At 41.7% G+C, this 17,828-nt stretch overlaps 1 protein-coding gene across 3 annotated transcripts in view; it reads left to right on the forward strand.

Annotated features, from left to right (window-relative positions):
• The first annotated feature begins 267 nt into the window (after positions 1-267).
• The window catches only part of SH3BGR (SH3 domain binding glutamate rich protein), a 31,313-nt gene continuing 13,752 nt past the window's right edge, over positions 268-17,828 (forward strand). Inside the window, exons 1-3 of one of the 3 annotated variants that reach the window (XM_081859385.1) lie at positions 268-535; positions 9,801-9,986; positions 15,575-15,655. In XM_081859385.1, the coding sequence (XP_081715511.1) occupies positions 458-535; positions 9,801-9,986; positions 15,575-15,655 (345 nt within the window). In that variant the 5' untranslated portion in view covers positions 268-457. The remainder of the gene's footprint in view (positions 536-9,800; positions 9,987-15,574; positions 15,656-17,828) is intronic. The other 2 variants (XM_081859384.1, XM_081859386.1) reach the window with 2 other exon arrangements.

Here is a 17,828-nt window from a genome sequence, read left to right on the forward strand (position 1 = left end):
GACGCAGAAGAAGCCGATTGAGAAAAAAGCTGCCCCACATAGCTGTCTCTCTCCCCTCCCCTCCCGGCCCGCCTTGCCCTCCCCTGCCTGGATTGGTGCACCGCCGTCCCTTGCCTTTTAAGGGCTGTCCCCCGGTCAATCTAAAGCGACGAGCGCGGGGGGCAGGTGCAAGTCCTCCTGCAATGGATACTTTTACCAGCCAATCGTGCCCTGGCCCGTCTGCTCCCCAAATGCCTTGGAGCCAATGAGCTGATGCGGAGCGGGGTGGGGGGTGGGGTGGGAACGGCAGGGAACCAGCAGAGCCCAGGAGTCGCGGGGATTCTTCGGGGATTCTCGCTCTGCTCCGGTCAAAGAGGGCCGCGCGCTGCGCTTCTCGCGCCTGAGCTGACACGGAAGGCGCGCTGCTGCTGCTGCTGCTGCTTCCCCTTGCTGCGGGTTCCCTCTGGGTGTCGTCGGAATGGTGATCAAAGTGTTCGTAGCGACGTCCTCGGGGTCTACCATGGTAGGTATAGCCGGGCGATGTACGTTCCCACGGGTAAGAGCTTCCAGAAGCTTTGGGAAGGACTTTGTTGACGAGGAAAGGGGCGTGGTGCACATACGTACCGAATGGCACGTCTTGGGTGTCTTCTGGTGTTTTTGCAATTCCAGGAGGGCCATGGGATTGGTCTGCAGATGCAGTTAAAGTTAACAGCTTAATGCATCTCAGGAAGCGGGTTTGAGTCTACCGAAACAGACCGACACGTGTCCGTTATTATTTAAACGGAGGCGCACCGCAGTCTTCCCGACTGATTCAAGGTGCAGAGAAACACGGAGGCTGGAGTACTCTCCTTCCTCAGGAGTAAGCCTACTTGAACTCACGGGGACATTCTTCTGAGTAGGATTGCCCTGTGGAGTAATGCCACATCTTTGTGCATGCCTGTACATCAGTGAAAAAAACAACCTTTGCACAATATATTCCATTTAGCAAGTTTTGCAGATCTTTCTTTTTCTTTTTATAGCATTCTACTTTTGCTATTGAAACAATAATGAGCATCAGGCTTGGTTGTGGTGTGTAGACTTTTTCTTTTGAGAAATATTGCTATATAAGGGGTACTGCTCATATGCACAAAAATTAAGCACATGCTATCTTAGCATTGCTATCTTAACATTTTAAATCTTTCTTACCGTGAGTTTTGAGCATGCCTACTGTTAAGTGATCAGAACAGCTATGCTGGCTGAAGCTAGCAAACGGCATGCACTGAGAAGTTTGGAAGGTGGGACCTGGGCATGAACTGTTTCCTTTTATATCCAGTTCCCACATGAGCTCAAATTGCAGCCCTGGCTGAGCAATCAGTCACAGTGACACTTCTAAACAAACTGACTGCTGCTTGCACATAGCTCCGAGGCTGCATTGCTAACTGGCTTGCACTAACACAACCTCAAGAAGTTTCCAGAGCAGAAGGGCTGAAAAGGACTAAATGGAAAAGCTTGTCTTCTCGGCAACTGCAGGCTGCTCTCTTTAGCACCTGGGTAGCAGAGCTTCCATTTGGCCCAATATACTTCAAAGAGAATCGTATTTGCATTTGATTGTGTATAATGGATGATGCCATTTGCTCATCACCTGCAAATATAACATTGTCCCACACCTGTGATTAGGATGCAGTGCTTATAGTGTAATCCCAAGCATGAGACTGCAGTCCTATATTTACTAAAACTCATTGAATTCAGTGGGACTTTCCTCAGAATGGATATGCACAGGATTGTGGGGTAAAGCTTCTTGGTTTAGAAATGTACTTTTTAAAAACAGCAACCCTGAAATTGCTAGATTGATCAACTAAAACAAATAGGATTCATTAATTAAATTTCTTTAAGCAGGTTGCAACCCTAGTTGTTCCATTGTAGTGGATTGTCATGTGGCAGAACTTAATACCTCCAGTAGTATATATGATCCATGTTATGAGTACAGTCAGAAAAGGATTGGATATGGAGACAAAGAACCTCAGACTCCTCTTACTGGCTTAGCATATTCTTAGTAGTGTGAATTGGGGTGTCTGTAAGAGTCTAAGAAGGCATTTTTAATTCACTGGATTCCCTAGCACTTTTGTTTTAAATAGGAATAGTATTCTTCTAACACCACCATCCTAACCATTGATGTAATTGATGTTAAGATTGCACCCTAAATGCCTCCTGTTACACTCCTGTTTATTTATCATAGGCATCTGGGTCCTGTTATAAAGCACCCTTCCATTATTTTCAGCGAGATGAGCACTGCAACCCCAGAGTCATCTGTGACTGGACCTAACGGTCAGGGGTCCCTTTTTATAAGGTATAGGTAAAGGTACGCCTGATCGTTAGGTCCAGTCGTGGACGACTCTGGGGTTGCTCGCTCTATAGGCTGAGGGAGCCGGTGTATGTCTGCAGACAGTTTCCGGGTCATGTGGACATTATGATTAAGCAGCTTCTGGCGAACCAGAGCAGCGCATGGAAACGCTGTTTACCTTCCCGCCGGAGCAGTACCTATTTATCTACTTGTATCTGAGGTGCTTTCGAACTGCTAGGTGGGCAGGAGCAGGGACCGAACAACGGGAGCTCACCCCGTCGCGGGGATTCGAACTGCCAACCTTCCGATTGGCAAGCCCTAGGCCATGGATAGGCAAACTAAGGCCTGGGGGCTGGATCAGGCCCAGTCGCCTTCTAAATCCAGCCTGTGGACAGTCCAGGAATCAGGGTTTTTTTACATGAGTAGAATGCATGCTTTTATTTAAAATGCATCTTTGGGTTATTTGTGGGGCATAGGAATTCATTCTTTTCTTTTCTTTTTTCCCCAAAATATAGTCCGCCCCCCCCCCCAAGGTCTGAGGGACAATGGACCGACCCCCTGCTGAAAAAGTTTGCTGACCCCTGCCCTAGGCTCTGTGGTTTAGACCACAGTGCCACCCGTGTCCCTTCATGTATACTATAACTTCCCCCAAAGGCTCAGAGTGGTTTGCATTTTAAAGGTACTTCACTTTATACAAATTCATGTGACTCCCACTACCACCTGCATTTCACATCTCTCTCTCTCTCTCTCTCTCTCTCTCTCTCTCTCTCTCTCTCTCTCTTTTGCAATACAGATAACATTTTAAACAATATGACCACAACCTCAAAAGCAGCTTAAACACACATACATGCAAGCAATGCTAACTATGCACTGAACAACTAGCATTTTGCATCAACAATTTGTATACCTATCTAATATATTTGTAGTGGAATCCACAAAAGGTCATTGAAATTGAATTCATCATCCCTGTTGTATGCACATTTACTTTATAGGAAGTTCCATTGCAAGCAGTATGATTTACTTTTAAACAAGTATGTTGAGGATATTTCATTTACTGCACGGAGCTGTAAATCTTGTTCCCAAATCTTGTTCCAGTACTATACTAATGTACATGCATCTATGGCAAGTATGGCAGACTAGGATCATCCTGTCCCACTTGCTATACACAAGTTGCCTTGTTATCTATGGTGTTTTGCATAGCAGCACTTAAAACCAGTGCATAACATTCTGCTCCAAAGTTTAACTGTCATCTGAGACTTACTCTAGATATTGAATACTGAGTTGTGACAGAAGCACCATATGGCTTTTTCTTCTTCTTCATTTTACTTGAGTCCACTTTATAGTTAGCCTGTTGGGATTTAAGACAATTTATTTGCGCTTAAAGGGCGAACTGAGAAATCCAAGTCTTTCCACTCAAATAGATGGTGAATTATGTTGTTGACAATCTTGATTTCATGCAGTTCACTGTTCGGGAAATGGGTGTGTGTCTTTTTATTTTCTTATGGGCCAAGGATGAAGTATAAATTCAATGTTCCTTACTTCTCAGCAAGACCACTTCAGAATCATTCTTATACAACTTTAAAATCCCTTGAAAAAGAAGCTTGTCAGCCTACTAATAGTATGTTTTACAGTGATAAAAGGCAACTTCAAGTTTCAATCTTTGGATGAAACCCTCCTACCCCTGTTTTGTGAGGCACAATGTTGAGTTAAAAATACAAACTGAGAATTATAAACAATGGCTTAGAATGTAAGAAAATGGCTAGAAATCTAAACAAGGAAGGGATAGAGTTAAAATATACATGTGTGGATGGATTGCATTTCTTGCAGAGCACCTGCTTCTATTCCAAAGTCAAATTTCTTCTTCAGATACCAGAACTGAGGTTTGCCTTTTAGCTTTTTGAAAGCAGCTATTTTAATGACTTTTTAAATTATTCTAGTGACTAGTAGAATCTAGCCATTCAGAACTTCCTTGAACAAGAAAGTTAGTGATATAAAATTCCTGCCGGCTAATTTCTGCTCAAAACACAAGGAGAATGATGGAACCTCCTTACTTTCAGAAATGCACTGGAACATGAAAAGAACAGCCACAAAGATTTATGCCAATTTGTGGATAGTATAACAAAAGACCCTTTTTATTTGCTTCTGCTGCTGTAAGGGAATAATTAGTATCACAGTGGAGTGTCTCCAGGAATGAAGTTTAGTAGAGTTGGTTAGTTTTTCATAATTTCTTTTGTCATGTCCTGAGAGGCTGGAAAATAACAATCGCGCACATGAGGGGGCGAATAAAATCACAACTTCACCATAACTTCATTCCTACATTGCAGGGAGTTGGACTAGATGACCATTGGGTTCCTTCCAGCTCTATGATTCAATAAAGTATTTAGCTTAAGCCTTAGTCCTCACTCTCCATCAAAATGAAGTCTAAATCTGCATTCAGTCACATCTACCTCTTTTTGTGTTGCTTGTTAACATTCCTTGCATTCTCTCTTCCTCCTTTGTGATCCTCCACTGTTTGAAACTTAGACTGTAAGCTACTTGACACAGGAACTGCTTGTTTTTATGTTACTCTGGAAATTGCCATACAAATTGATGGCACGATATAAAACAATAACAAGTAACTACAAATAACCTTTTAAAAGTACTTTAAGGTTTGAAGCACCAAATTCTTTCAAAAGAAACCCTCCCCCCCCATCATGTCCCTAAACACTGTCACTCTCAGCACATAATAAATCTTTATTTTTTAAAAAAAGAACGGTGTGGTTTCACAACTCTTAAGAGAGGAGCAAAAACACCATGTGCTCTGCAAGCATCTTTCTGCAAAGAACCCCCTTTCTGCCTTGGAGCACAATATGGTTTGATTTCTGTAGTTTAATCTAGGCCAGGGGTTGCCAGTCCTCCGGGACCAGGGGGCACATTTGGAATTTTGAGGAAGTGCTGTGGGCACCACTCACAAGATGGATGCTGTGGGGGTTGTTGCATAACATTAAATGGCTGTGGTGATAGGTGTGGCACATAACACAAAATGTTTGGGTGATGTGTAACAAAAAATGCCTGCTGTGACATCATTTCATGGCATAATGGATGCCACATATGAAAGAGAAGAAATGGAGATAGGAGCACAGAATAGTGTGGGCATGCTCTCCTCACCAGCTGCCTCATCAGTGGGGGAATAAGCACCTATATCAGTCTTGTACTTCCTGTCCTGGCATCCAGTGAAACATGGGCATGTTTAGGGGGATGTATTCAATGGAGAGGTTGATCCAGGGTAAACAGGAAATGAGCAGGAAGAGCAAACAATCTGTTGTGCATTGTGGTTTTTGAGGGGATGCCCTCCAAAGTACAGAGGGTACTGGCAAGCACACCGTTGTCTATGGGTGCCATGTTGGCAACTTGTGATCTATGTGGTTGGGAAAGGGTTTAACTAGATGACAGTTGATTGTCTTGATTACCTTACAACTCTGGTTCTAGAGAATCTAATGCACTGAAACTCTGACTTTATTATACAGCAGGAGTTTGATGAAATAGCAATATGCTGAGTTTTTGTTTTAATTTTAGTAGAGCACTGGTTTCCAAGGGATAAACAAAATGATGAGTTTGGTCACGTCTAAGGTTTGAACTCATAATTCAATAAAAGAAAACCGATAAATTATCCCGTGCGAAGCTACAACAGAAACCGTAAGCACAGGTAATTCTCTGTCAGCCCATAGTCAAACATACATTGGTTTTTTCCACTGTACCAAAGCAAAGAAACACACCAGCTTTGCAGGCCAATGTTAAATTCCCTCCCTGCTGCTACAAAAATCTCAATTCCAAGACCCCATGGCCCTGCCTCCCTTAAGAATAGCAACGCAGACACCTAGGGTAGATGTGTGTCCTACTTTACAGTAAATAGTTTTCTATTGTAAGGAGTCCTCTATTTGAAGGGCTGTCCAGTCCATACCTAGTTTAAACATAAAGAACCATAAGAAGGGAGAGCAGAGATTCTGAAGATTAACAATTAGCACCTGACCAGGCAGACGGGGCATATACACAAATTACCTGGTCACAGCTTTGCCCGCTATGGTGACATTTATTGTGTTTCTATTTAGATTAGTAATTATTTCTGAATTATCATTTATACATACATAAATTTTAGGCAAATCTGTGTTCTCTTTTTGTGAGTGTACCAATGGTCTCTGCGTGTATCAATGGTCTTCTTTCTCCCCTCATGGCTCCTCATTCACCTGGAACTTTAGGATCAGCTGCATATCCTGACCACCTTCCATACATTTAGGTGACCCTGCTCTTGAGGGGGAGGTGCTATTCCTTCTGAAAGAACAGTGGCTTTCAAACTGTATTCTGAAGGATGCTGGGGCTTCTTTGAAGTTTACCAGAGGTTTGTAGTGATGGACAAGATTCCCTGAAAGACGGGGGCGGGCGGGGATTAAATGTTTGGATGTAGCCATGTAATCTGTTACGCTACTTACGTAACCTCATCAGTTTTGTCATTCACACGTGTATCTGAGGGGAGATTGGATTTTAAATTGCATGATGGAGTCACAAGCAAAAATTATCTTTGTGACCTCATTCAAAATGACATTTGAGCATGGAATTAAGTTGCTATAAAGTTGGCAAGGAGATCGGTGCTGTTTCAGAATAAATTGCGTGTACTTAGTTGGCGTCTAGGGTTATTAGCAGAATTTGCGCAGTGGCTGCCTGCCCTGAATTTGGCTGAGGAATCGACTTCCGGGTTGGCGCCATCGCCGAATGGCGGGCTCCCTCCGTGCTCCGGAGGGAGCCGGCTCGGCAGGGGCTGGGTTCTACCGCGCCGGCGACGCGGGGACCCGCAAAAACCATGGGCACGGAGCCCCATGGACATGGTGACTCGGCTGGCACCTTTGAGCCCCCCCCCCCGGCCCGCGAAAGAGCCTTTTTAAAGGCTTCGGAGCGGGTGCCTGGGGGGGGTGGTGCTTTGAGTCCGCCGCTTCCCCTGCCGAGCGAAGCCGCATGCCATTCGGTGGAGAGCGCTGGCTTCTTCCATTGAAAATCTGGATCCAAAAGAACAACCCGTGAGTAATTGGAATATGGATTAAAAAGAGGGATAAATTTTTAAAATCCGGAGCGAGCGGGGGGGGGGGTATAAAAAGGAAGTCATCCCCCCCCCCAATTGTAGAAGAGCCAAAACAAAGGACTTAACAACTAAGATCGAGAGTGACCTTATCTTGATGAATTAGTGACTTCGCGAGGGAAAAATATAAGATTGAGCTGGAGGAGAAAAGTGGAATTTGAACTAAAAAGCAACCACCCCCCCCCGGAACCCCGGGAGCGACTGGTGAAAATGCCTGGGGAAGAGAAACGGAGGTTTTGACAGCTGTCAAAGAGCTGTCAAAACGGAAGAACAAAACAGAGACTTTGTTATGAGGACTTTGCCGGTTACATTGGTTATAAATTGGATATAAAATGTTTCAAATAAGGATCAACAAGCTACTTGGATTGGTGGATGTGATCTGGAAGGGAACTCAGTTACTGAAATCCATCTAGAGGAGCTGAGGGATATTGCAAGTGTTTTTGACTGGAAATTTGAACAGTTGAACAGAACTTTTTATCTCCTGGGAAACTGCAGAAATGGAACATTATTTTGTCTACAGAGGTCTACACACTACAGAAAACAATGGATGTAAATGAAAGGGACATGACGCAATGTTTTGCTCCTGAATAACAAGCCTCTGCAGAGAAACTAGAAACTTTTGGAAATAGAACATTTCGGCAGAAGAGCAGGGAAAAAGCAAAAAATAAAAAGGAGGAGTGTGATTAATAAGAATAATGAAATAACAAAATCTGGACAGAACTGGAAGTGGGAACATTTGGGACATTCAGATTTGACAAGCTTACAGAAATAAAATTGGAGTTTTTGCTCCTGGATATAAAAATCTGGATAGAAGAAATGGGCCCCTTTTTGAGATAGACTCCTTCTATGATTGGACATTCGAATTTAAAAATGACTGGTAAAGGACTAGAGAGGTTTGGGTTTAGTGAGATGTGGGAACCCCAGGAAGATATCAGATGTCGAGGGATATTGGGAACGCAACCGGGAAAGGGGGGAGGGAAATCTGGAATCCAAAGGGTGCAAAACTATTTTTATCTTGTTTATTTTTATCTGCATTATTCTTGAAGGGGGGAACTCGTGGAAGGGAATTAGGTCGATCTTAGGGGATGGGAATTTTCGAAAAATTGGGTTATTGACGATAAGTGTAATTTGGGGATAAGAATTTGTTGAATTGATTTGTTAAACTGGAAGACAAGAGGGGGAGGGGAGGGGAAGTCCTGGTTATTGGAAAAAGATTATAAATTGGATTTAATTTGTTTTAAATTGGAAAACTTTAATAAAAATTATTTTTTTAAAAAAAAATGAATTTGGCTGAGGAATCTGCCATCATTACAACCCTTTTTCAAGACATGTTCATATTGCTGTAATTAGGAGACTGGCTGCACAGATGCACCTGCTTTTTAACAGTACATTCCTTATGCCTGATGGGACCTCAACAGCACAAGTACATGCTAAGAAATATGCACAGGGAGCATCTTGCTTGGCCTTTAGCACTGGGAAGGTGGTGGATTCTGCCCACAGTGCAGAAGAATGGGAACATGCTTCAGGTGAACACACTTAAACTATAGGGATTTTTGAAAGCAAATTTGGTATTTACAGTAGCTAAAAAAAAATTTAAAAAATTACAGAGAAAACAAATGGGTAAAAATCAAAACATAACTTTAGCATTGCTTATAACAGGCTTGGTGAATCTTAGCTCATTTAAAAAGTTCAGAGATAAACCGTAACTTCCATTCTGAACAGCAGAGAGGTGCAAAGAGCTTATCTGTGAGTGAGCATGATGGTGGCTGGTGTGGGTGCCTTTCCACCTGGCATTGATAGGGGAACTGATGCAAGGTCATGTCTGCACGATTTTGTAGTTATTTTTCTGGTCTTTTATATGTGGGTGCCATTTTATGTTAATTCTATGCTCCAACACCAGCCATTTTGTGACTGCCATCACAGCATTTCCTCAAAATGTGCCCATTGGTTCTCCAAAGTTGGTGACCCTGTAATACAGGTTAATACAGTATGCAGGGGGTATGCATACCCCTGAACATTTTGTGAATCTAACGAGAGAAGAAACTACATTTTTAAAATTGTTTAGTTTCTTCTCTAGCACCGTGAATCGTCAGTTCTGTTGCTACCCCTGATGGCGGCCTCATTTCCTTTCACGGTGTTTCCTGAGTCTCAGACAGAAGCGAGTATTTAATGTGTGAAGTAGGAGTTGGAATCTAGCACAGTGATTGGTCAGTTTCGTTGTTACCACTTTCAATAGCGACTTCATTTTCTTTCCCAGTGATTTTCTTGAGTCAAAATGAAAGTACCCCTAAACATTTTTTTTAGGAAAAAAAGGCACTGGGTTAATATATTGGATATATCCACTAAGTTTAGTTATGAAATATCAAATTAATTTTCTCTCTCTTTTCTAACCAGATTAAGAAGAAACAGCAAGAGGTGGTGGGCTTTTTAGAGGCCAACAAGATTGACTTTAAGGAACTGGACATAGCCTGTGATGAAGACAACCGGAAATGGATGAGAGAGAATGTTCCGGGTGAAAAGAAGCCACAAAATGGAATCCCCCTCCCTCCACAAATATTCAATGAGGAACAGTATTGTGGGGTAAGAAGTGTAAAGGTGTAATACGTTTAGGGATTTAAAGAAAATGAAGTTTGCAAAACGTTTTCTTGGTCCTCTGTTTGTGTTAATGTTATGCCCGCTTTTGTGAACTGCTTGCACAAGATGGTTCTGGGTTTGGGTTTAAGTTATAGCATAGGCATCACAGAGGTCCTTGCTGTGTCCCGGAAGAGCTTGGTGGACAGAAAACTACCCTTGGCTCTAAGTTCAGGGTCCTGAAATAAGGTGGGATCAGATTGGGTTGGTGCTAGTTAAGGATCAATTGGATCCAAAGATGTCCTATTCCTCTGAGAGGGGCAGATCTCCCCTGCCCCCACATTGCTTCCAAAGGGTGTGTGTGTTTAAAAATAGATAGCTGCTCCAAGTTGTTCCCTCACCACCGCCATTCACCCCACTTATTATTGCTGTGCAAAGGAACTGTTCCGGGAGAAACACTGGAAAGAACTGGTTTGTGCATTTTCTGGCTATTAAACACTAAGAGAATGAACCTTCTATGCACACACAGAATGGGAGCACGCCTAATGTTTTCGATCCTTTTACCATCATTATGATCCCTGTGCTGGGGGGTGAGGAAGGGTGACATTGATAGGCTAAACACACTCCTTTTCATCTAATTCCAGGGAGTAGAGGGATGAATTCATACTGAAGTTAGGATGGATTGCAGTAGGGAATGTGCCATCAGATCTCAATAGCAAGTCCATGCATAAGGGTTTGGAAGCAGTACCTGTGTGCCAGCCTAAAATAAACCAACTAAATTTTAGAGTTTCCATAAATAAATTCATTTTGTAAGTAAGAGCATAGCCCACGACAGTACAGCTGATGGATTCCATAAGTATTTTTACCTTCTATCAAATACTTCCAGGCTATAGGAAAAACAATGCTGATGCCCGCCCCCCCCCCTTGTTTGGCATTACTCCAATTTGTATCCCTCAAACTTTCAGTGGAAATAAATAAATATGTGCAGTAGTTCAACACATGGATCTGATTATTTTATGCATCCACTCCTTCAGAAATGTCTTGCACCGTGGTTGTAGCAACCAGAAATGACAGTTTAAAGCTGCCTCCATAGTAGCTGTTTGTGTGGCTTGCCCCTGAGGGAGCTTCACATTAGGTAGGAGAACATTTCAAAATAGCAACAGCTTTCTCGACTAACCTCTTCTTTATGCACATCCTGTAGCAAAAACAAGTATTAAAATGGATGGGATACAAACAGCTGATTTAGAAGCCAAGTATGAAAAATGTAATCATAAATGTAAGAGATAGAATCATAGAATCATAGAGTTGGAAGAGACCACAAGGCCCATCGAGTCCAACCCCCTGCCAAGCAGGAAACACCATCAGAGCACTCCTGACATATGGTTGTCAAGCCTCTGCTTAAAGACGTCCAAAGAAGGAGACTCCACCACACTCCTTGGCAGCAAATTCCACTGTCAAACAGCTCTTCCTGTCAGGAAGTTCTTCCTAATGTTTAGGTGGAATCTTCTTTCTTGTAGTTTGGATCCATTGCTCCGTGTCCACTTCTCTGGAGCAGCAGAAAACAACCTTTCTCCCTCCCCCATGTGACATCCTTTTATATATTTGAACATGGCTATCATATCACCCCTTAACCTCCTCTTCTCCAGGCTAAACATGCCCAGATGTTCTGACGTATGATTGAGTTCTTAGAATTAGGGTCAGAGCTATGATAAATGTCAAAGGGAGTGGGGTGCAACTGATCCTTTCAGGAATAGTCCAGGTCCTGAATCTGAAAGTACAGTTTTACTGTGTTTTATAACATGTACAACATACTTTAGCTCTTTCACACACAGAGCTATAAGGATATCAGAGCTGGCCAAAGACATTTTTCAACCTGAGGCAAAGATCAGTATAAAACCTGGTCCCTATTCCATGCACAGAAACCAACCACACAATCCTACTTCAACATGTACAGCATGTGCCGCCATTGGCTCTGCTCACTGGGGTTGATGGGAGTTGTAGTTGAGCAACATCTGGAGGACCAAATGTTCCCCACCTTTGCTCTACTGCTTCTGAGGTGAGCAGGCTCAGTTAGGAGGTGGCAAAGCAAACTGAGCGATGCTCAAATCTTTGACCTCTCCCTGCCCCTCTGCATTGGCCACCTGTAATGGCCATCTTACAGGTGTGGGTGCTGCCACACAGACATCTTCTCAGAAATTTGGCCTTTAAAAAAGCAACCATCAAGGAATGAACTTTTTTTTTTTTTAATAATAATTTTTATTCATTTTCCAAACACATAATAAAGACAAGCGAAACACAAAACAAAAACATACAAAACATTTAAACATGTATAACTTCATAATCTTATTTTCATGCACCTTCTTTCCTTCGACTTCCCCATACCTCCCCATCACTGCATCCTTGTTTTACGATTCTTTAGCAACCCTTTAGTCAATTTATCTATAATTCCCTTTCATTAAGTTTTCTTTAATTTGTTAATTACAGCTGTAATTCTCTGCTTCTTACCCCTTGACATCTTAACACTCCTCAATTTTACAACAGTTTTTAAGATATATTTTAAATTTCTTCCAGTCCTCTTCCACTGTCTCCTTCCCCTGGTTGCGGATTCTGCCAGTCATCTCAGCCAGTCCCATAAAGTCCGTCACCTTTGTTTGCCATTCTTCCAGAGTAGGTAGTTCTTGCATCTTCCAATACTTTGCCAGAAGAATTCTTGCTGCTGTGGTAGCATACATAAAAAAAATCCTGTCCCTCTTTGACACCAATTGGCCAACCATGCCCAAGAGAAAAGCCTCAGGTTTCTTAGGAAAGGTCCACTTAAGGACTTTCTTAATTTCATTATAGATCATTTCCCAAAAAGCTTTAATCTTCGGGCAGGTCCACCAAAGGTGGTAAAAGGTACCTTCAGTCTCATTACATTTCCAACATTTATTATTGGGCAAATGATAGATTTTTGCAAGCTTGACTGGGGTCATGTACCACCTATAGATCATTTTCATTATATTTTCTTTCAAGGCATTACATGCAGTAAATCTAACACCAGTGGTCCATAACTGTTCCCAGTCAGCAAACATAATGTCATGACCGATGTCTTGTGCCCATTTAATCATAGCTGATTTCACCGTTTCATCCTGTGTATTCCATTTCAACAGCAAATTATACATTCTTGACAAGTTCTTAGTATTGGGTTCTAGCAGAACATATTTTAAAAACTAATGTGAGCCAATGAAAAAATAACTACTTTGAAAGATTCCCTTTTCCGCATACTTGTGGAATTAGAGTTCCATAGAGAACTGCATAGTAGAATATATGTTGCCAAAGAGCAGCTGCTATCGAACGTCTGCATAGACTCTAAATTAGTAATATACAATATCTCTGACTCTGCACAAGGCTATTTTAGGCACCAAGCAGTTGACATACCAAAGTACACGTCTGAGGGCCTTTCCAGATGATTAGAAAAACCAGTTTATATTCTTAGTACAATATTTGCACTAGCCCCAATGCAGCACCAACATAATAGCACCCTGTCCCCTTACGATGGGGAGATGGTAGCCAAAAGGCACAGAGAGGATCTCCTTACAGTGGGCAATGGCTTCTTTCAGGCTGGCTGCTCTTAAAAAGAAGTGGTGGAGATGTGTGCTACAGAACAGGGCCAAAATGGACAAAAACGGATTACGAACTAGCAAGGAACTATTGCGAGTGGAGAGGGGAGCTTTTTTGCTATTTGCAAAATAAGCTTTTTTTTTTTTTAAAGTAATATAAGGGTGAGCAAAATGCAGCTCTCTGTATGTTGATGGACTACAGTTCCCATCGTCTCTGACTACTGGCTGGAGCTGATGAGAGTTGTAGTCCAACAACATCTGGAGGGCCACATGTTCCCTATTGCTAAACGATTGCTTCAATTCTTGAAGAGTCCAGCAGAGGGAGGGCTCAGCCTCTAAACAATTTTAAAAAATTAAAAATAAAATAGCCTGTATCTACCTACCTACCTAAAGACAAGCAGTATCTCTGTCCTGCTGCTCTGGATGAATAGAACGGTCCTCTGCTTTCTTAATCTTAAACTGAAAACAGGTGGTTACATGGCAAGTCATCCTCATCACTTCATTTGCATGCCACCTTTCCAAAAACAAACAGAAATTTTGCTCAAAGCGGCTTACAAGAACAACAATATGTAAACAATACCAACAACTGCAAGAATAATTTTGTAATAAACAATAAAAGCAGCAACATGTAACAAATGCCACAGCAAGTTAAAAACAACAACCTATCAGGATTACAAATGCATAAATGTAACCAGGGAATGGGGAAAATTTCACCTTGGTTCTAGATGTTCTAACCACTGCTGCTATGCCCACAACAAGTGAGTCTGCTCAAATGTCTGGGCCTTGGCTTCCTCAAAGAATCATTGCCCCATGCCATCATCATTCAGACAGCAGCTTATCCCATAATGTTACTCACAGTCTCTCTCCTGAAGCAGCTTCTTATAAGGCATCCAAAAGCAGGAGGTGAGGTAGCAGGAAACATCTCTCCCATGATGTTACTCACAGTCCTTCTCCTACTACAGCTGCTTGACTAATACCAAAACTGAACACTTAAGGATGTTTGAAGAAGAATTTTGTTTTGCTTTTAAATACGTGGCTAGGAAAACATGAAAGCATTCTCCTGGACAAAAGTTCACAATGTGCAATGTGAGCTTTAGAATTAAACAGCTCCCTTTCCTCATAAGAAGAGCCTTGCTGAGTCAGACTAAAGGCCTTTTTAGTTCAGCATTGCATTTCCCACAGTGACCAACCTGATGCATCTTCTGAAGCCACCAAGCCACATAGGAGGACAGTAGCCTTTTTCCATCATCATTTCTCAGCAAGTTGTATTTGATAGGAGTGTGCACTGCCTCTATGCATATCCCAAATAACAAGGCAAATCAGGGTTATTTGCGATAGTCTTTCACGTTACCAAGTTGCATCACGCTGTTAACAAGGCATGTTGAAGCGGATCAGGGAGCACCCAACTTTCCAAGTAACTTTCCAGATAACCAAGTTGCCTGGGGAAATACCCAGGACTTAAGGGGCGGGGGGAGAAGCGTTAGAGAAGAGGGAAAGGGGTGGAGCGGTGTTTGTGATATTTCATTTTGACAAACAGTTGTAGCTTTTTATCAAGGTTCACACATGCATGTACATTGCTTGCATGTCTACTCAAAAGTAATACCTATTAATTTCAAAATGGTTCACTTCCAGCCAGGTGAGTCTGCTTGTATAATCACACTTTGGAAGGGGAAAAAACAGCAGTCATTAAAAAGACTGTGTCTTTCATTGTTTTTATCCATGCCAAGAAAATGGTTTAATTTGAACTGTGGCCTGATTTGAATTCCATAACTCAGTCATGGAAATAACCTTTTTGAGCATTAACAGAGTATCTTTCTCTAATGCCTAGCTGACTGTCAAAACAGCAATACTTAGCATTTACAGAAGGACTGTGGCCTTATGTATAGCACTTATTTTGCTTCCTATTTTCAGTGTTTTAAATAGGTTTGCAGAATCTAGTACTTACGAACATGTTTCTTATCTATTTGTTATGTTTGTGTGTTTCTATTTCCTTTTTAGGATTTTGACTCATTTTTCTGTGCAAAAGAAGAAAATATTATTTATTCATTCCTAGGTCTTGCACCTCCACCAGGCTCATCGGTATGTTTATAACCTTTGCCAAGACTTATTCATCTTAATTTAGTGATGAATTAGACACTGATGCAGCATGTAAAACAATGTAGGCTGCTATGCAATTTTTAAAAATTGTCTTTGCATGAGACTAAAAAGCTTTTAAGGACTAATTGATGCAGATCTTGCATTAAAAATATGCTATGAATTTGTCAAAAGCCACCCATTTGCACTAATTTATAATGAGTACACCCTGCTTTTTAACATTGCGTTCAATGGGATATGGATTGCACCCAACTCAATATGGCAGCGAACAATTATAGTTGAATGGATGCCCCTTTCATTTTAGCAGAGCAGGTTCTGAATAACTGTGCTTAGAACTTCTTAAGATTCTGAAATGTTGCTAGTTTAAAACAATAATGGCTTTAATAGGAAATTTCATTAGAGGCTCTGGGTTTTTACTCCACACATAACAATAATACAGAAATACCAGGAATTTCCATTTAAGAGAAGCTATATGACCTGGTCCATCTAATCCTTGACTTTGCTTTTAAGTGAGATGCTCACTACTAGGTTGTCTCCATGTGGCATGATTTTCTATTACCACCCAAATTGTTAGGATCTCGGTCACTTAAACTTGATTAACCAGATCTTCATATCATCACAGTTCATGGTGCAAGTTCTGTGGAGCCCCCTGTATCTTTCTGCAAAAGAAAGTTCATTGTGCAAAACAACCAAATCCTTGGTTCACATAGGCATGCACAGCCCATGACTCTCCATTGCTTAGATTCTCAGCACTGGGCATGTGATCTGTTCTGTCCCAAAGGCAGCATTACTCTACAACGTTAGTCAACATCAAAACTGCTTCTGCATGAGGAACTCCAGTGCTTTTCTGAACACACTGCTGCTCATTCCGATTGGCAGTGCCTTTCTAGGATTTCAGACAGGAGCTTTTCCCCAGTCCAGTGTGCATATGTGGAATGTTGAACTCTGTCACTGAGTTACAGCAACAAAATACTTGCATCTCAGTATCTCTACAACATGGGCTACTTCCAGCTGAAGCCGAGCCATGTATAGGACAAGCAGGCAGCAGAATGTTGAAAGTAAGATGCCAAAGGTCGGGACGGGGGATAATTTGAATTCATTTCACATCTAAAGGCAAACCTACCTAATTCACACTTTTTGAAACAATATGAGAACTGCAACACAGCTAGCCTTCAACATTCATACTTTCCCGAATTTTGCAATGCCATTCTCCAAGTAATGTTTACAAAAATATAACCTGGGGTAAAGTAGCCATAAAAATGCATATATTAATGAAAATAACATACAGAAATGCACTTTTTTAGGGGAAATCACACTGAAAACTGCACAGAAATGTGTATATTTGGGAGAAATTCCCACAAAAATGCTTATACGTTTTAAGGAGATGTACAAGGACTCCAAATCTTTTCCCCGATCAATGCCCTTTGTGGAATTGAAACCTGTATGTAAGCTACCTTATGATGTGCGTGAATGGAGCAAAGACCTTTTAAAAATTACTATGTAAACAAATATTTCCAAAGTCAAACTGTGACTCCCCGTAGTTTCTTAAAGCATGGCATACTTTAAAGGGAGAATGACAAAACATGTTTTAGGATGTACAGAGGGAAAGGAGACTAGAAAAAGAATCATAGAATCATAGAATCATAGAGTTGGAAGAGACCACAAGGGCTATCGAGTCCAACCCTCTGCCAAGAAGTTCTAAGAGCTCCTGGTGACTGCCTGAGAAGTAATCTGACATGTCACCAAGCTGGTGTAGTAAGTTAGAGGAAGATTTCCACCCCCTCCCCTTTTAATACAAATATGTAATTTGAAACTAGAGTGGCCTTGTGGGGCAGCTGGCTGTGCTGAAAGGATGGAGTGACATCTCTGTTGTCAAGATTCTTGATTTTGGTCTATTAATGCACAGCAATGCACCTTCAATTTGTCCATGTCGTAATACACAATGAGATAAGTTGTTTTTTAAAAAAATACTATGAAAGTTTTGGAGACCTATTTAAAGTGATAAGAGCAGTAGCCACAGAAGAGGCAGCCACTCAGAATGCTATAACATTAAAATACAGTGGAAGCTTGGTTCTCAAATAGCTTAGCTGATGAACAAATTGGCTCCCGAATACCACAAACCCAGAAGTGTTCCAGTTTTCTAACATTTTTCGGAAGC

Source organism: Podarcis erhardii, assembly GCF_964252035.2.
Source record: "Podarcis erhardii genome assembly, chromosome: 4".
In the NCBI taxonomy this organism is placed as follows: domain Eukaryota; kingdom Metazoa; phylum Chordata; class Lepidosauria; order Squamata; family Lacertidae; genus Podarcis; species Podarcis erhardii.